This window comes from Vicia villosa, unplaced genomic scaffold (genome assembly GCF_029867415.1).
Source record: "Vicia villosa cultivar HV-30 ecotype Madison, WI unplaced genomic scaffold, Vvil1.0 ctg.001170F_1_1_3, whole genome shotgun sequence".
Taxonomy (NCBI): domain Eukaryota; kingdom Viridiplantae; phylum Streptophyta; class Magnoliopsida; order Fabales; family Fabaceae; genus Vicia; species Vicia villosa.
The window spans coordinates 286,275-307,453 of record NW_026705516.1 but is presented as its reverse complement, the minus strand read 5'-3'; the positions used below and the strand labels follow the sequence as shown (position 1 = coordinate 307,453).

Below are 21,179 nucleotides of genomic sequence, written 5' to 3'. Positions count from 1 at the left end.
AGAAGTTATTTTCAAGGTCTTTCTCATGTTTAAACTATATCCAAAACAAAGCCATACCTCTACAAACCTCTCTTGCAACTTACATTACCTCTAAATCTCCCCATAATCTAATAATTACATAAATCCTTAATATATTACACAAAGATTTGAGGTATTGTCCATTGCATTATACCACTTATGGATGATTTGTAAAAAGTCACTTAACCATTTTGATAAAGATCACCTTTCTTCAACCACTCTTGATTAAAGCTTGTTAAATTGATTTTGCTTGGATATTACTTCATCTAAAGCACAAAATCAATCCCTAATCTCTGCAAAGCATGGTCTATCTCCTTGATTCACTATTTCTTTCACCAAGAAGCAATCCATAACTTTTGGAACTTGTATAAACCAAATGACCAAACCAGCTTCCAAGTTGAACCAAGACAGATTTCTGCAAGTTACATGGACCATTTGCAATCTTTATAAATATAGAGAGGCAAGCCTTAGAACAAGACACACCAAAATTTGCACAAAAACTTCCACTGTTGCAAGCTCTCAAGCTAAACTTTCGAATTCCTCCCTCTTTGCAAGTTCCTAGCAACTTAACCAACCATACACCTCACATATATCATATAAAAGCTATCCAAACCATAAATCAGCTTCTATAACACCTCCTCCATCATTCAACAATCCTTACTCTTGGCATTTGCAACTCGAGTTGACCAGAGAAATCCAGGAGGTTTCAAAGCAAAGTAGTTATCCCATTAGCTACAGGAAGGTCCAAGGAAGCTTTCCACATCATCAAACCACTTCTTGAAGTGCTTGAATCCAGTTCTCGATCTCCCCTGCAGAGGTAAGCTTCTCCAAACTTGAAATCCTTTATTGTTGTACCATTTTGAATAAAGCTCGACTCTATCTTATTTAGAATCATGTAAGGATCATTAACCCCATATTAGTTGTCATTTATCATTGGTATATGTTATTTAATTTGAATTTGAAAATCTAGGGTTCTTAGTTTTTTCTGGAAAATTAAACAGTTACAATTTAAATAAATTCATGAATAATACATGGTTGAATTTGTGATGAAAAAATACACAAGTTTCATGTTTGCAGTTTTGCATTTGGTTGAGAATTAAAGGATTCACGTTTTTTTCTGAAATTTGAATGTTCAAAGGTTGAAGATGAAGTTCACTTTTGAACTTTGAAACTTGTTTTAAAATATATTTATGGTTTGTGTTTTAGTAAACGGATGTATAGCCACTCAAGTGGTAGATAGTGCACCTTTAGTCATTTACCATGCCCAAAGTCTAGGGTTCGAATCCCCCTTGTCCCATACTTTTGTGATATTTTTGATTTAATGCATTCCTGGCTTATTTTCATATTTATTTTTTTAAGCCCATTACTCTATCTCCATGGGCGCATGGCCTAGTGGTAAATCTTTTCTCCTGTGAAGACAATGGCCTGAGTTCAAGACTCATGGAGGCCAAAACTACTTTTTATCACTTGTTTTTTATCAATTTATTTCACAACTTTGAATTTTTGTTTAATATAACAAATTGATTCATTTTCACTTGACTTTTTGTACACTATTTACTTATGTGATATATTTTGTGAATAAATTTTAAAACCCCGAAAATATTATTTACTTCATCATCTTTTAGTTAAATTAAAAGTAGTACTTTTTATATATTTAAAAGGCCTTTAAATCAAATGTTCTCAAAATGATTTCTTCACCAAACATCTTGAACAAATTTGTGTGATTCTTCTAGGACTAACCCTAGCTTTCTATGAAGCTCACAACATGACCCTTTAGTTGTTCACCTAGGGTTTATACAACTTTAGTAAGAGATTAGGTTACTATATGTAATCAAAACCCTAATTCAAGAACCTTTGATTTTTTGATTTTAATGCAAATATCATGTTAATATTAACTTGATTGCCATGATATATCCTTGTTTATCCACTTGTATATATGCTTGTTGATTTACATCAATGTACCATATACTTTTGTTATGCTTACATCTTTGTATATACCATTGTTGAATTAACACCACATGCATGAGATATCCATCCATCATCACATCATACACATACATACATGATATGATCTTGAGGCATGTCATCCCTTTTATTCATCAAACGCCGGCTCCGGCTAGGATTAACTAGGAAATTGAGTAGAAACCCTACGGATTTGTACGATGTCGGATCTGGCGTCGCCGCTACAACGATGGGTAGATTTTGCGCCAGTGACATCATGAGTTAGTGATGATTGATGAAGTTCATGTGGCGGGGAGCACTCTCTCCACGACATTCATGGAGTTCATGTGGCGGGGAGCACTCTCCCCACGACATTCATGAAGTTCATGCGTCGGGGAGCGTTCTCCCCACGATACTCATGAATTTATGATAAATTTTATGTGCCGAGGAGGCTGTCTCCGTGCGTGATGCTTGCAAGAATCACCATATATTTCATAGATCATGAAGATTCTCCCCGCGGTGTTCGTGGGCTTTAACTACGAGTTATTCATCGAGGATGACGTTCTCGTTAGTATCTTGTGTGTCATTGAGTAAGGGGGAGTACCTACAGACACTCTAATGCCAAAGTCACAATCAATTGTAGAGGCACAATGATTAGGGTTAGAAAGTGTGAATACCTGGCCCTCCTGCCCTCCTGCAAAGGAGGTTCTTTATAGTGAGCCCTCAACACAGGACCAATGGTCTCCATTATGGGTTGTAATTCCAAGCCTATAAAGGATGAATGCCAGGATTTCCACGTGCACGTGGGGGGTGAGCAGCACGTGCTCCCCATCTCGGGTCAACTGCCCCATGATCTTCGGAGGCGTGGATGAAGTTGCCCGTTACGAGAGACGAAACATTTTTACTTGTCGGGCAAGTCGTGGGAGGCAGTTGATGACATGCCCTCGAGTGAGAAGCGCATGGGAAATGTGCTCTCCACCAGCCCTGGTGGATTGGGTCAGTGTATGGAACCATCCCCGACACGAATGTAGATTGGACTCTGCTCGACAATGGACCAGCTCTAGGCCCAGCCCATAACAGCAAATATAAATAAAATTTAAATATAATCACATTTAATTAAGATGAAGTTTTGAAAAAATGTATCAACATTTAATTAATATAATTGATTGTTTCAATTATAATCAATAATATTTGATTATTTTGTAAACAAAATATATTAAATTTAAATGCATAAAATGTGAAATGTAATAAATTTAAAATTTATTTATGTCTGTGATTTATTTTCTCTAAGTAATTAATAAATTAAGTCATTATACATTTTACAATTAAATCATTCATTTAAAATTTATATAGGATATAAATAAATTTCATATTATAAGAAATATTATTTTATGGGGTTAAAACACTTTCGACAATTTTCATTTTTTCCACATATTAGCATTTTTTTAATTTAAATTTTTTACAGGAAATTGATTTTTTTTTAATAATGATTTATTTCTAATTTAAAAATGATTAATTATTTCTGACACTTTTAGTATACTATTTATTTATCAATGGATATTTATAAATGTTACTAATTAAAATTAATGCACGAGTCTTTTATTAATATCCATTAAGCTCTTTAAAAAATATTTATAATTCGATGCAATGTGCATTTTTTTATCAACGATTTACTCTTAAATCCATGTCATCAAATACAATTAGATTTTGGATGATATTTGAGAGATCTCATCATTCGCTAATTCCAATATGTTGTATATCTTGTATAAAAGGATTAATATTGTTCATCTTGCTCGGTTGCAAATTGATCCTTATATACGTTAAATGTGGTTTTTAACTTGTACACATCTAACACAAGATAAGTGTGTAGTAATTACAACTACAATGTGAATAAAGAGCAATGGAGTGAATTAGACTGTATATTGTTTGTTTTTGGCAGCCAAAAGACTAAGGATGAAGGCTCAATTGTAAGACTTAATTTAGAGTATCGACTCAACAAGCAGAGAAATAGGTGGGAGTTCGACGAAATATCGAATACCTGATCTCAACTGTTAGTATATCATTCATAGTTAGATCTGACTAAGGCTATGTTTGGATTGATGGACTAGAACGGAGCGGAGCAGAGTGGAACATGATGGAATGGAGTGGAGCGGACCAGAATGGTATTGAGATTGTATTCCATTGTTTGTGCATATTTTATAGTTTGACGGAGCGGAATAGAATAGTTTAGTTCATTCCATTCCATACATTTCAAATTGGGTGGAATGAAAATTGAAGGATATATGATGGAATAGGATAGAATGGATTCCATCATATTCCATTCCACTCCATCCATTATTTATAAATTCAAACAATGAAATCTAATTAAATATCACTCCACTCCATTCCATCTATCCAAACATACCCCAAATAATTTTCCGCTTTGCACACCAGGTTAGACGAAAGTTGTTTTAACCGTCAGTCAGATATAAGTCTTACCATGCATCATTTATAAGTAGTATCTCACTCTTATTTTCAACTACTTCTCTATAACTTCAAAAACTTGGACGTTGGAGTGCTATCATTGCAGATTATCTCCGCTCCGCCATACAAGTATCGTGGCTACATTCCAAACTTGTTTTTTAGTATCACGGCTACGGTAATAATCATAGAGATCATATACGAGTTTATTCAGAGTATAATTTTTACATAAATAATCATTCTTTTTTCATAAGATAATTTCTTTCCTTAGTTGTAAATCTTTTTCTTTAATATGTGCAATAGATTCAGAGTCACCAAAATTGACAGTTCCATCTAAATTCACGAATTTCTTACCGTTAGTTTGTTCGTTTGATCCTAAAGGAACAACATGAATATCTTCAATAAAAACATTACCTTTTTTATGGTTAATCCTTTTTTTTTTGCCTACGTTTGAAATGACTTTCCACAAACTTGGACGGCTTGTCAAAGACATTAGCAGAAGTACCAATAATTTCTTCGGTAGCAATGATAGTTTGAAAATGTCTTAGACTTGTTGTTTTACAATTTTGAAAATATGCCACAAAAGAAATTACCAGATGGAGACATGTACTAGGTGGTCGCCTTTGGATAAAACAATTCATTTCTTAATTGTACAATTACTACTACACGGTAGATAATTAGTGTGGAAATACACCATTAAATTATGGTCGTTTGACCATTCTAAGTAATTTCTCTTTTTCGGAGAAATTCAAATAATTCTCCAAAAAAATTTTAATAATGGTTGTTTGACCATTCTAAATAATTTCTTGAAGGATGAAACAATCAAATAATTCTCCTAAAAGAATTTAATAATGATCGTTCGAACACTCCAAATATTTTTCAAATGAGAAATTTAAATAATTCTCTAAAAAAGTCCAAGAAATGTCCAGAAGATTTAACAATTATAACATAAGAGAAGAATTTAACATTTCAACAAATTGAAAACACCAAATAAAAAAAATGAGAAAGAAAAAACTCAAAAACTCAGAAATAATTTTTAGTGTGTTTCATTTTTAATATAATGTTAAAAACTAAATTAGTGGATAAGTTAAGCAATGTAGAACATAAAATTTTCTCATTTGACACACAAACACACATAATTTTTTAATAATGTACACTACAAGAAAATCACAATTTAGCAGCAATTATTTAGCGTCGGCCACGACTCCGACGCTACTTGCGTTGCACTAACGTTGCACATAGCCGTCGCTACTAAGAAAAACAACTTGTTTATATTTTATTCCATCAGCTCAATGGTAGCGTCGGTCTTGGCCGACACTACTTTGGTAGGAAAAAATTTCATTTCCCCCCACAATTTTCATTTGCCTCCCTTTTATTTATTATTGTATATAATTATTTCATTTTATAGTTAGCGACGGTCCGGGCCGACGCTACATCGTGCGAAATAATTTCAGTTCCCTCCACCAGTTTCGTTTGCCTCCCTTTAATTTATTATTTTAAAAATAATTATTTAATTTCTAGTTAGCGGCGGTCCAGGCCGACGCTAATTGGTGCGAAATAATTTCAGTTCCCCCACCAGCCAGTTTCGTTTGCCTCCCTTTTATTTATTATTTTAAATAATTATTTAATTTTCTAGTTAGCGGCGGTCCAGGCCGACGCTAATATTGGTGCGAAATAATTTCAGTTCCCCCCACCAGTTTCGTTTGCCTCCCTTTTATTTATTATTTTAAATAATTATTTAATTTATAGTTAGCGGCGGTGCTGGCCGACGCTAATATTGGTGCGAAATAATTTAAGTTCCCCCCACCAGTTTCGTTTTGTTAAATAATTTTCTATTTAATTATTTTTAACTATAAATTAAAAAACCACTAAAAATTATATATATTAAAATTAAAATATCATTTATAAAATAAAATTTAAGAATTAACAAACTAAAACTACCAAAGTTAATAAATTATAAATTACTAAAATTAATTATAAATAAAACTAAAACTACTAAAATTTTTAATTATAAATTAAAAATTATAACTAAAAATTAATTTATAAATTATAATTAAAAGTTAATAAAATAAAATTAATTTATAAAAACATTTATAAAGTATAACTATAGATTATAACTAAAAGTAAATTTATAATTTTGAATTAAAAGTTAATTTATAACTAAAAACTAAATTAATAACATTAATTTAAAGTTGAATTAAAATATAATTTATATAATATTTTTTTAATTAAAACTAAATAATGTAAAACCCAGTTCATTGCTTCAGTTTCTTCGTTTAGGTTTCAGTTCACTTAAGAAAAACAAAAACCAGACCCTTCGTATTCATCGCTTCAGATTCAACGCTTTCTCATCCTCAAAATCGCTTCAGAGTTCATCCTCAAAATCGCTTCAGATTCAACGCAGAGTTCATCCTCAACTCAAACGCAGGTTTCAGTTCATCGCTTCATATTCATCGCTTTCTCATCGTTTTCTCAAAATCGATTTCTCATCGCTTTCGCAAAATGATTTAATGGTATTGCAGTTGAATGTGACCGGAGCCGTAACGACGTGACCGGAGTTCAGTTTCTTCCAATCAGCTCACCAGACCCTTCGTTACCTTTCTCTTTTCTCAGGTAATTACATTTCTTCTCTCCCTTAATTCTTTGTTTCAATTAGTTCGGTTTTGATCTGTTGTTTCAATAAGTTGTCTCAATTTGATTCTTCTCAAGGCTTCAATTTATTGTTTTGTTTAGTTTCAAAGTAAAATCTTGTTCACTTCTATTGCTGCAACTCAACACTAGTATACAAAATGTTAACAACACTAGTATACAAAATGCTATTAGTATATGATTTGTGTATGTTTTTTTAGTATTTATCATGTGTACTTGCTTCACTGACTTAAACTGAGAGGAAACAAAGATATTTATATGAAAAAAACCTGAGAGACAAGTTTGAATCACACTCATGATAGATATATTTGGATTGAATCACTTTCTGTTTTGGAATAGTTTCAAGTGATAAAGTCTGTTACCATACTCAACTGAATGAGTATTTATAACTCTGTTACATAATCAGACATCCGTTTAATTAGCAATTGATCTATTACAGAGTACAGACATCAGGTTATTTGTTAATTAGGTTTGTAAAACTGATGTTGATTGTGTGTGCCTGATGTCGATTTGATTACTTACTATCATTAGCAGTGATTCTATTGATGTGTGTTTTGAAATATAAGTGGAAAAGGATCTGTCTGGGTAGTTGTTATTCATTTTATTTCTAACTGGATAGTTGTACGTCCAAAAGAATTCATTAGTATTTTAATGTACTTGTGATTCAAAGTCTTTGGTTATAGGCAGTTGCATTATGGAGACCTTTCAGTTAACCAGTATTTCAATGTTATGGGAAGGGGTATTTGATTTTGAGGGAAAATAAGGTGGTTATAAGTGTTATTGTTTTAATTCCTTTATTAAATAAAATCAGACTTTCTTTTTCATTTACTATTCTAAACATTTGTGGTTGCAAGCACAAACCATCTATCTCATCATGTTCTGTTCCACTTAAACAAACAGAAGTATATTCTGTACCAGTTGCAAGCACTCTCTAGTTTACACAAGTTTAATAAAATGAACTCCTAACATCTCTTAGATGAGGTCATCCCTATCCTAACAAACAGAAGTATATTCTGTACCAGTTTCGTGATTTTTCTGTCTTATCTTTCCTATACAATTCTTGGCTGTTATCTAATAAGTTGGAACTGAATTGTGCATGAAAAAATGACTTGAATGGTATGCGTATGACTTGTTCGAGGTATCAATTTTATCTGGACATGGCATGATAATTTATGTTTGTTTGGGGCTGTTTTGGAAGCTCCATGCTTTCTATTTGTTAATGCTGAACTGATGCTGGCTCATGGGGCTGTTTTGGAAGCTCCATGCTTTGTATTTGTTAATGCTGAACTGATGCTGGCTCATGGGGCTGTTTTGATTTGATTACTATTTTTTACTTATTACAATTCTTGTTTTAGTATTTGGAACTCTTGTTTATGAACTTAGATTATGGGGCTGTTTTGCATTTTAAGTAGGACCTTTCAATCCATGCTAAGATCATCGAATATTGAGTTTCACAACAATGCCTCCACCTCTCTTAGTTATAATCTCCAAGACTCTGGGTTGAAAATATTTGTATTAGTGATTTGGAAATCACTATGACTGGTGGTTGAATCATTTTTAATTCTGTTTTACGGCTTTTTTTTATAACGAGTCACATGACTTTTTTAATTTTGTTGTCTTATACAAATTGCAGTTTTTGAAAAGAATCCCTAAATTGGAGTTTCGATTTCTTCCGTCTGAATCGACAAGGACTTCATCATCGTCACGGTTAGATTTCTTATGTTTTAGTTTCGATTCTCTTTACTGCGGTTGATAGTCATCGTTTCTTTGCTATTGTACCATACAAACTTGTATAAGATATTTGACTATGTTTTAGTATGTAGTTTTTTAAATTGCTTTCATGTACAAATTGTGTTGGTTGCGTGTTGTATTCATTTCTGACGCAAAGAGGGTTCCCTGGATTTAATCTTTAGTACTTTGAGAAATAGATAAATCTCTTTGGAAAAGATAAACTTATGTTTGTTTTTAATGTAGACAATGGATCGAAGTTGGATGTATGATAGAGTAAACTCCGATAGGTATGGTTTGAAAGATGAATTTGTTAGTGGAGTTGAAGATTTTGTCAATAAAGCCATGAATCGACCACAATTTTTAGACGAGGGGGGGATAAGGTGTCCTTGTGTAAAATGCGTCTCCATTCTCTTGAAGACGCCTAATATGGTCAAACATCACTTGTACAAATATGGTTTTTTGCCCAACTATTATACATGGATTGATCATGGAGAAGCGGATCAAAGTGTGGACATTGATGGTCATTCTAGTAGCGGCGGGAATGCTGGTCGAGATAATACAGGTGATGAAGAACAATTTGATGCAATGAATGAAATGATCTCTGATGTTTTTAGGCCATCTGTTAATGCCCCAAATGTGAATGTTGATATGGAAAACGAAATAGTTAGTGAGGGTGAGGTACCAAATGAAAAAGCTCAACAATTTTATGATGAATTGATCTCTGCAAACCAACCGATTTATGAGGGAGCTTCTGAATCCAGACTATCTATTTCAGTTAAGCTGTTGGCTGCCATGTCTACTTGGCATGTTCCTCAAAAGGCCATGGATTTTTTCTCCCAAATGCTAATCGACGTTTGTCCAACTAAAGGATGCTTACCTGAAAAATATTACCAAGTGAAAAAGTTGGTGTCTAAGTTAGGATTAGAGGTTGAGAAAATTGATTGTTGTGTGAATGGATGCTTATTATATTTTAAAGAAGATAGAACTTTAACTCAATGTAGAGTTTGTGGAGCTGCTAGGTATGTTCCACGAAAGTGTGGAATGGGACAATACAAAGATGTGGCAGTGAAGAGAATGTTCTATTTTCCGATCATTCCTAGGTTACAACGACTCTTTGCTTCAAAGGAATCTACAGCTCAAATGAGATGGCATCGTGAGAACCCCAGTGATCCAAATATTTTACGTCACCCATCTGATGGAAAAGCATGGAAACACTTCGATGAAGTTTATCCCGATTATGCTAGTGACCCAAGAAATGTAAGATTGGGTTTATGTACGGATGGGTTTACCCCTTACATTCAAGCCTCTAGTACTCCATATTCACGCTGGCCGATAATAGTCACACCCTACAATCTCCCTCCCGAAATGTGCATGACCAAACCATACTTGTTCTTGACTTGTCTTGTACCTGGACCGTACAATCCGAAAGCTAAAATAGATGTCTACTTGCAACCTTTGATAGATGATTTGCAACGCTTGTGGAGAGATGGCATTGTGACTTATGATATCTCTATGCAACAAAATTTTGTAATGAGAGCGCATTTAATGTGGACGATCAATGATTTTCCAGCATATGGTATGTTGTCTGGATGGGGGACACAAGGTAGATTAGCATGCCCTTATTGCATGGACAGTACAGATGCTTTCACCTTAAGATATGGTGGAAAAAGTTGTTGGTTTGATTGTCATCGTAGGTTTTTACCAATGGATCATCCGTTTAGAAAAAGTAAAAAAAGATTTGCAAAAGACACGATTAAGAAAAAAAAACCACCATATATGTTTACTGGCCATGATGTCTGGGAAGCAGTTCGTGATTTTCCAAAAGTTACAGACAGTGATTGGGCCTCCAAATTTCCAGGGTATGGCAAAAAACATAATTGGATCAAAAGAAGTATATTTTGGGATCTTCCATATTGGATGGACAACTTGTTAAGGCACAACCTTGATGTGATGCACATAGAGAAAAATGTATTTGATAATGTGTTTTACACTGTCATGAATGATCCTACAAAAACAAAGGACAATGAGAAAGCGAGATTGGATTTACCTCTTAACTGTTTACGCGGGGATTTAGAGATGGTTACTCTACCTAATGGAAAGATGGCTAAGCCAAAGGCAAAATTTTCTTTGACATCTGAAGAGGCAAAGTTAGTATGTAGATGGATTAAGGAACTAAAAATGCCCGATGGTTATGCCTCGAATCTTTCTAGGTGTGCTGATGTCACCAAGGGTAGGATGAAGGGGATGAAAAGCCATGACTGTCATGTTTTCATGGAGTGTTTGCTTCCAATTGCTTTTCGTTCCTTGCCTCCCGAGATATGGAAGCCGCTAACTGAGTTAAGTCGTTTTTTCAAAGATTTGTGTTGTAATACGTTGAAGTTGGAAGACCTTGTTAGGTTGGAACAGAACATTACCATCATCATATGCAAGCTTGAAAGAATTTTTCCTCCAGGTTTCTTTGACTCAATGGAACATCTCCCGATTCACCTACCTAATGAAGCAATCCTTGGTGGTCCTGTGCAATATCGTTGGATGTATCCATTTGAAAGGTAAATGATGTTTAACTTTTGTAGATTATTTTAATTAAAAAACATCTTTTAATCTTTTAATGTGTAGATTGATGGGAGACTTCAAGCGTTCGGTGAAAAATAAAGCTAGGGTTGAAGGTTCAATATGCACTGCCTACTTGCACCGTGAAACTACTCATTTTTTCTCTCACTATTTCAAGACCTTTAGTTTGTTTCCAAGTACAAGTTTAAGGAATGATCCTCGACCAGATCATGAGAATTCCCAACCAACACTTTCAATTTTTAGCAAATGTGGCCATCCTAGTGGAAAATCTCGTGACTATTGGGTGATTGATAAGGAATGGAAGTCTGCTCACGTGCACGTCCTAATCAATTGTGACGAGGTTAAACCGTATCTCGAGTAAGTACATTTTTGTAATACAACTGCGTTGTTGTCAACCATTTTGGAAATATATACTCATAAATTTAATGGCTGGTGTCAGAATGTTCATGCAATATCATTCTATCAATGAGGATGATGCTTCTGGTCTTATACACGAGCAATTTTCTTCATGGCTAAAGGACTATGTTAGTATATTTCTCACCATTTATATTATGTGGTTGACAATAAACTATCTCTAAGGTTAGATGTATTTTTTAGGTGAACGATGAGAGGAATGGAACAACTAGTCCACACCTGAAGGCATTAGCTCTTGGTCCTAATCCGAAGGCAACATCATGGAACATATACTTTGTTAATGGGTTCAAGTTTCACACTCAAGAATGGAGTCATGGTAAAAAGACTACTAATTGTGGGGTATATGTTAAAGGTCTTACAAATGGAGGAGAAAACGATTTTTATGGCATCATCCAACGTATCCTTCAATTGGAATACATTGGCTTTAGCAACAAGATTGCTCTATTTTATTGTGATTGGTTTGATCCAACAAATAATAGTGGCACAAAAGTTATTACTGAGTACAATATTGTTGACATTAAGATGAATAAGCGATATCGTCAGTATGACCCATTCATTCTTGCACAAGAAGCAAAACAGGTGTATTATGTCCCTTATCCAGAAACGTGTAGAAATATGCGTGGATGGTGTTCAGCAATCACCACAAAACCAAGGGGTTATGTCGAGATAGACAACACCGTGGATGAAATACCGTATCAATCCGAAGATATGTTACCAGTTGTGCCTATTACAGAAGTTGAACAAATACGTGGTTTAGCCGATGGGGGGTTAATTGACGACGAGGTCGAGATAACAATGACAACTGACCCAATGACTCAAGATTAAGAGAACCTTTTATCTTGTGTTTCTATATTTTTATTTTGTTGGTTAGTAGAGATTTGAAAGGACATTTTAAGAGAGATAAGTAGTTCATAATCTTTTCATGTATTGGTTTCTTTGTATTAAATTTTGTTTAATTGTAGGACTTGATGCCGCAATTCCATTTACTAAATTTTGTTTAATTGTAGGACTTGTTTAATTGTGGATCATGCTGTCGCAATTCTATTTACTACATTTAATTTAATTATAGGACTTGTTTAATTGTGGTTCCTATTGCGAAAATGTTATGATATACTAATGATCTGATATACTAAGTGTATACTTATGATGTGATATGTGAAAATGTTATATATAATATTTTATTGTTGGCAGCTTTATAGTTAGCTTCTATTCAAATGACTGGACAAAACGGAAAGAGAAAAGCACCATCGAGCACGACTAAGTAAGATGGCTTAATCTTTTCACTAGTTGGTTTCTTTGCTATTTAATATTTTTTGGTGCATTTTTGCTAATGTTATTCATAATGTTACTTGTGTACAAAAGTTCTGTTGACAGGTTATGCCGTCAACGACAAATTCCACCTGGAAGTATTGCTATAAAGAATTCTCGCATGGTCCATATGAAACCTGGTTCAAAGAACCCACCACCACCACCACCACCTACTCAGAGAAAACATCCACCACCGATTCAGACAACTAAAACACCACCACCGATTCAGACAAATCCAACACCACCACCTTGGCAGCCTCCATCAAAGACCTTGAAAACCCCAACACCGTCTCCTTCCGACCCTACTTCAAAGACTCAGACAAGCCCACCACCACCACCAATTCAGTCAACCCCAACACCCTCTCCTTCCCATCCTACTTCAACGAATCAGACAAACCCAACACCACCACCAATTCAGACAAACCCAACACCGCCACCTACTGATCAGCCTCAACCATCAATCCCGACTTCTGAGGAATTCAGATTCATTCCTACCCCGGGATATACTCATCGTGTTTTACAAAGTCCTCCCCGTCACTCCACAGAAGAGGGCATTCAAGAAGAGGGGGACCAAGCACTTTCTAATGAGGAACAAGAAGAACCAGTTGATGGGCAAAGACCGAAGATCTATATTGTGGAAGATACTGCGTAAGCACACTTTAAATAAATTACCTTTGTTGACCATTACATAAGTGTGTAGTTTGTGTTTATATTAATTGTTTCTAATATTTAGAAATTGTTAAGTTTCAGTCTAATCACCACATAAAAAATAATCAAACATCCTATGGTAGGAGTGATTAATTTGGGGCAACTTAACACCGATACTGTTCATATATCATGACAATGTGTCTGTTTTGATAGTTGAGTATGTGAATGAGTTTTGATAGTTGTGAAGGAGGGTAGTGTATTTATAGTCTCAAGATTTTCTTGGAATCTATTTTGTTGAGAAGTGGTTGTTAAATGATGGGGTCCATGAGATGAGAGATCACATGAAATCTCCTTTTGATATCTCTATCAAGGACAGTAAGCTCAATAAGAGTGCATATGTACACCACACATTTTGTAGATCACTCACTTGGTTGTTAAATTTTGAACAGAAGGAGTATCAAGGACAGTAAGCTCAATAAGAAATGTATTTCACAATAGCTTTTCTGTCAAACTCCGGGTAATATTGAAACTGCAGCAATAGTTCAATATTATTTGTGAAAAAATCAATTAAAATGTTAGGATCACTTCGTCTAATATAGTGAAGTGAATTTGCGGAACAGAACTTTAAAATTTGTTCACATTATCTAAACTTTAGGATAACTTCATCTAATACGAACTGCAGTAGCATGAAAACAATTTGATTATACCATTTCAATCCAACATTTGGCATTCACACTAAGCATGATGCTTTAAAGTGGATGAACAATTACCTAAGCCAAAACATTCTGGTTTAAAGTGCAATCACATTCTGGTTTTGAAACTGACAAACCAAAATAAATACATGTAATTTCGCTGGAACTCAGTTTGGCATCCATGTAATTTCCTAAAAATAAATACATAGTTCAATACACGTGTAATAAATCATATCAAGTGTCTGTTAGGTTTCGTAAGAGCCAGACCCGTATGCTTCTCTATTTGAGATGGTTTGTGGCAAAAAAACACCCTGCCTTCGTTTGTTACTTTTGAGAGAAGAACTAGTACCATAACCAGATGAAGAATTAGTAGAAGTAGACATGTTGATATTTGGTTCAAGTTCAACTGCAGTGCTTTGATTTGGAACATCTCCAGAAACAATATGAGTCAAAGCAGAGATCATTGCAGACATTTCTCTATCTCTATTCATCCCAGGAAAAGGAAATACCATTTCACTTGACGACAATATGGGATCATTGAGTTCCCTTTTAATAACTTTATTATCTCTTGGATTCGCCACCTTAAACAAACACATGTAAAATATAGTATATGCTAAGTTTATGATATATGTTACCTTCTATTTGATTGGTTATTTTAATTTGTAGGTTAAGTCCAGGAGATCTTGTTGCCGAAATGTGTAGAAAAGTTATAGAAAAGCTTTACCGGGGTACTTTTTTTTAATTATAGTGAGCTTAAACGCGAGAAAAGAGACAAAGAGAGAAAGGAATGGTTCAACATGTTTAAAGTAAGAAATGTAAATTCTTCCTTACTAGTTTGATTATAATGTATATTTGAGTTTAATTTATTATTTGTATATTTTGTCAGTCGCTTGTAAGCTGGGACCGTTGCGATGATGCTAAAATGGAATACTTGTTTCATCAAAGATGTGCTGCACGACTACGCGATATATTGCAAAAGGCTAAAGAGAAAGCATGCAAGCCGCCTTGGATGGGTGAAGATACATGGAAGTTTCTTCTTGAGAAGTGGCAGACAAAAGATTTCAAAGATGTCTCCAAACAAAATAAGACTAATCGATCATCAAGTAGAGGTGGGGCAGTCCATACGTCTGGCCGTAAAGCTCACCATGATGTTGCACTTGAATTGGTATGTATTATATTTGTAATTAAAATGCGTTAGTATAATTATATCCAATATACATGACTATATATATTGTCTTTAATTATAGGCTAAAAAACTCAAGCGACCCGCACATCCGGATGAGCTCTTCATTGCCACCCATAAAAAGAAGAATGGGGAGTGGGTTGACGAGCGTGCGGCGACAACACATGTAAGCTCATTAAGGCTTCAAAATTGTTCCTTGCTAGAGTGTTCAAACCAAGTAGTATATCTTTTAATAGGAAACATAATTGTTTCCCTTTGTTTAGTTCCGTTCAACGTGTCGGCGTTCGCGTTTCCGGTGCTGAGAATTTACCTTCCTTATGACTCCGAATTAGGAAACAGAATTTGCTTAGTATAGTTGTTATTTGTTGAGAAATTGATATATTGAAATGTGGATAGCAGCAGCACATTGAAATGTTATTTGTTGAGAAGTTGCTATATTGAAATTGATATATTGAAATTGATATAGATAGCAGCAGCACAACAGAATTTACCTTCCTTATTAAGTCTTCAGTGCTGTAGATAGCAGCAGCACTAAAATGTGGAAACATATGCTCTGTTTACGCTATGCTCTGTTTTTTGCATATGCTCTGTTTACCTTCCTTATTTACGCCATGCTCTGTTTTTTGCATTTCTGATTATGATGTATTCATTCTTTGACATATTAATCTTATGTTGTATAGGAAACATATGTGAGTAGTCTTACACAAGCCACACAAACTGGTATTGATGTGGATGGATCAACAAGGATACAAATGTGGAAAGACGTTGCCGGAGGTAAAACACGGGGTCGGTGTTATGGAGTTGCACAATTGGCGCACAACGTAAGAGATGGAGTGAGCTTTTTGACACAAGTGTCTGTTACAAACCCCAATAGAGAAGCAGATAACGAAGCCATTGAGGCTGCCAGAGCTGAAGCTGCCGCTGCACGTGAAGAGGCTGCCAGAGCTGAAGCGGAAGCTGCACGAGCTAATGCGCGGACAGATGAATTGGCAAAGCAATTTGAAGATCTTAGGAAAATGTTTGAAATGTTTCAGTCTCGTCAGCCGGGTTCTTCTAGTGCTCCTTCGAGTGAACATGCTCATTATAACTACTCGGTACTTTTACAACTTCTTTGACTTCTTTTTAATAAGCTTGATCTGAATAAATTATGCACTACTCATGTTTGCTGCATACATAGCTATATTGCTGCATTTACTTCTGTCATTATGTGAAAACCCCTATCTCCTTCTTGATTGAAAGGGTCATCTCGTTATCGTTAGATTAGATATGATAACATCTTATTAGGCTCATATGAAATTTCATTCTATCCAACTTTGTATACTATCTTTCCTTATCATGCCTTCATCACCAAATGAGCCCCAATTATGTTTAAGCACTAGAACTGGTATTGAAAAATGAAAATCATAAGATATATTGCTGGTTACTAAGAAGTAAATTTTATTTAAAGTTAAATTTTACTTGACAAACACTGTCTAGCTACCGCGGTTACCGTTTAATAATTAGTGTATCCCCTGTTTTCAATGTCAGTTCCACCAAAATAACTCCATGCTCAAAATTTTAGTTACTATGAAAGCGTTTATTTTAATCACTATCACTATATATGACATTTTGAAACCAAATTTACTGTACATAAATAAATAAATTTCATGAGTGTCTTTTCTTGGGTCCAAAAAAGATGAACCTTTTGATTGTTTTGTTGATGGTATTCTTAGAAAACTAGAGTTAGGTCTCCAAACCTTATTCTAGAAGGTCATGGTTTAGCATGTAGTAGTCTGGAACATTTAGAGAACTTGTAATAATGTTATCTTTAATGGTGTTATGCAAACTACGAAATAGGTGGAGGAGACAAATAATTTTTTGGCCTGGAAAATGTTTCTAAGCAAATAAGGGATAAACTCACTGACATTCTATGTCTGACTTTAGAACATTAGGATCTTTAATAAACAATAGTCTGTTGAGTGTTCGCCTTGCAAACTACGAAATGATGTATTGCTTATTGAGAGTAACAAAAATGGTCCTAATTTTTACTAATTAAATGTTGCAGGAGGATGAGGAAGATGATGTTGCTGATGATCATGATCAAAACGAGTAGGATGAGGAAGATGTTGCGGGAGGATGTGTTATGATTAACCTTATGTCTAGTTTGACTTATAAGTAAACTTATTTTGGTACACATTGACATGTGTTATGACTGTATTATTTTGGTAACCTTATGTATTAGGATTATGTTATTTTGTGGCAACTGATAGGATTGTGTTATTTTGGTAACCTTATGTTATTTTGTGGCAACTGATAGGATTGTGTTATTTTGGTAACCTTATGTGTTAGATTATAAGTAATGTATCACTATGAAGATTTATTAGCATTGTATCGTATATTGCAATTTATTGTTTTTATTTCAAAACGATTAAAATATATTTATTAATAGTATTGTATCATATTTAATAATTTATAGGTGTAATCAAAAATTATAAAATATAGGTGTCACCAAAAATTGGTCAGACCCAAAAGAGAAAAAAATAGCGTAATAAAAAAAAGAATAGCTGGGAACCAAAAAAAAAAATAGCGTCGGCTAAAACCGACGCTAACAGTAAAGCAATTTTTTCCCCATCTGGGAGACAGCCAATAGCAAATGGACACGTTGCTTAATGTAGCGACGCCCATAACCGACGCTAACGATGAAATACAATATCAAAAAGGGGAGCTAATCATGAACGACCACGTGGCACACCGTAGCGTTGCATAAAACCAACGCTAATGGTGTAACCGTAGACCTCTGGAGCATGTTTAGTGTCCCACTTAGCGTGGCTTAAAGCCGACACTAGTGGTAGCGTCGGCCCATCGCTACCTTTGCTTCGGGGTTTAGAATGACAGCCCCGACACCGACGCTAGGCCGACGCTAAGTGTCTGTAGCTTCGGTTTTTGGTCAATTAGCGACGGCTTTTGGCCGACGCTAAATTGCTGTTTTCTTGTAGTGGTAGGACTTAAATTTATTTTTCCAAATTCTTCTTCAAATTAAAATTTTATCATGTTCCGACATCTCTAACTAATCTGACCCCTTTTCACCCATCTTATTTTTACGGACAAAAATATATTTTCAACTAACCAATATGGTACCCTTATATATTTTGCATGTAGTAAGAGATATGTATTACAATCTAAATCTAAGGTAAAGTTAGAAAAAGATGCCACAAAAATTGGTTTGCATGCCTATTTTAATTGACAGGAATGATATTCATTTCATGAGAATATGGATGTCTCCCAAGGGACTCCCCCACCTATTGACTAGAGTCCGTCGAATGAAGAAAAATTAAAATATAATGTTGATGCGGGATATAATAAAGATTTGTGTTCAACAAATAAAAAATAGTGTGTGAGAGACAATGTAGGTAGTTTTATTGTTGTAGTTGTGACTTGGAACTACTATATCTTATTCACTATTGTAGCAGAAGTCATGGCTCTTAAAGAAGTTATGCAAACTCTATTTTGTTATAATTGTCCAAATATTATCTTTGAAAGGAACTCTCGATTAGTAGTTCAAGCTATCCTCTCTAAACACGTGGGGAGACGGCCAATTCTTTGAACTAAGTATAGTTTTATTGATGAGATATCTCCTTAGATTGCTACTAAGTTGAATGCATTTGCATTCAGCATTGCAATTATGCTACAAACTTTTTATTGCGAAAACATATAAAAAAGTGAGATTGATGCCGTGGAAAGAACATGAATCGATGTAAATTTAACAAGTTACGAACACTCGCAATTGTGCAAATTAAATTAACAAACTTTAAAAGATACCAAATGTGAAAGAAACCAAATAATTCAATAAGAAAACTGAGTACCATTACCAATTTGCCGGTAACGAAACAAAATGAAGTAACATCTGTTAGATTGAAGTCAATAAACAAACAAATAGAAAAACAACCCAATTAACCTAAACCTAAATTCTCACAAACAACACTAGAAAAAACACACACCATGATTACAACAACGGAACCTTATTAACCCTAACTTGTTTCTCCCTCTTTCACTCCCTGTGTTGTTCCTCCATTCACTGTAGAAAAACACCTCTGGGATCTACCAAAACTCAAACCTTCTTTCCTCGGCGAATCCAAAGACCTAAAGAAAAGATGTTTCACAGCAAGAATCAAATCGATATCCGATTTTTCAGGAGGACTCGAAGTTAAAGCTCTGAAATTCATGTGCCGCTTAACCGCTTCATCAGTGCTAATATCTTTCTGCGATTTCATCGTTTCTTCTTTCACAGCCTCGACGCATAAACCGCAAATCCAACGGCCATGGTAACACTCACGAACACGATCAATGTACGGCTTTGTACACTCCTCCGTTAAGCCGCAACAGTAACACTTGACGGTTTCAATCGAAGCCATCACAATTCAGAAACCTGAGAAACAAAACAAAAAACAACAAAGGTTACTTTATATTTATTTATTGATTAAATTAATGACGATTATCTATACAGTTTCAAAATTTGAAATTTTGAAACGTGAGTAACGGGTGGTTTTAGAGAAATTAATGTAGTATGAGTTATTACCTTATTGAATTTGGAAGATTGTGAAAATAATGATGGTGCAATTATCGCTCCTTTTCCCACTCAATATCGCCGCCGAATAACAGAACACTAAATAAGGTATGGTGCATTTCAGAGCCCTAATTGGCTTTCTGGAATACAGTACTATTTTTTATTTTGATTTTGAATTCTAATTTCACACATGCTGCAATGGTCTTATATATAAGAGTAGTAATGTGTGTGCATATAATATGTTGTGTTTTTATTTATTTATTTAGGAAATTAGAAAAGATAAGCTCGTGTGGAAAATGCAACATTTGGTAATGATTAATTAGCGCTTTGGTTGAAGTGATACGGTGAGTTTTAGATTACGCCACGTTGATTGTGGCGTTGATAGAATATGGGAAGATACGTGGCGTTGTGGGATTTGTGGGGAAGGGGTTTTACTGTGATGGGTAAGACGGCAGGTTTGTTTTCTTTTATGGAATTGCGGCTTAAAGTAGGAGTGGTCCATTGACTATTTAACACTGACAACTGTCAAGATAAATACGGTTACATTATGGAAAACGTGCATTTCACGAAATAATAGTAATGTTTTTGTTTATGAGCTAGTAGGCTTCTATGGTCACAAAAACTTTGGTACAAAGCTTAAGCAAACTTAGAAAGAAGCAAAATTTTATTTTGTTTTTTTAATTATTTTGTATGTAATTAATGTCAATTTAGAATCAACACTAAAAAATATTTTACACATGAGATATACTATATATTCACCTAAAATCTTAAAGTTATAGACATATGAATTATCTCAGTTATAAAGTGTTCATCTTTCAATTTTTAATCATCGAGATATTTTTCCCTCATACTTGATTCTCAATAATTAGAAAAATAAAATATAAAATTAATATTGGGTGAACATATATCTGCCAACTCAAAAGATTGGATAAAATTACCTTTAGTGTAAAATATAACTTTTTGCGATGGATAGAGAAATTTTCTCCTTAATATTTTTGTAACATAGTATGTTTTTAAAATT

General features: G+C 34.4%; 3 protein-coding genes across 3 annotated transcripts; 2 read left to right on the top strand and 1 right to left on the bottom strand.

Moving 5' to 3' along the window:
* The first annotated feature begins 9,225 nt into the window (after positions 1–9,225).
* On the top strand, positions 9,226–10,967 carry LOC131633742 (uncharacterized). Its single transcript, XM_058904430.1, has 2 exons — positions 9,226–10,914; positions 10,959–10,967. Exons 1-2 carry the CDS (start codon positions 9,226–9,228, stop codon positions 10,965–10,967), a joined length of 1,698 nt encoding a protein of 565 aa, XP_058760413.1.
* On the top strand, positions 10,905–11,743 carry LOC131633751 (uncharacterized). Its single transcript, XM_058904440.1, has 2 exons — positions 10,905–11,348; positions 11,416–11,743. Exons 1-2 carry the CDS (start codon positions 10,978–10,980, stop codon positions 11,729–11,731), a joined length of 687 nt encoding a protein of 228 aa, XP_058760423.1. The 5' UTR covers positions 10,905–10,977; the 3' UTR covers positions 11,732–11,743.
* Positions 11,744–19,474: 7,731 nt separating this feature from the next.
* LOC131633743 (uncharacterized) lies at positions 19,475–20,128 on the bottom strand. The gene has a single exon (XM_058904431.1). The coding sequence runs from the start codon at positions 20,004–20,006 to the stop codon at positions 19,623–19,625; it is 384 nt and encodes a 127-aa protein (XP_058760414.1). The 5' UTR covers positions 20,007–20,128; the 3' UTR covers positions 19,475–19,622.
* Between the last annotated feature and the right edge of the window lie 1,051 nt (positions 20,129–21,179).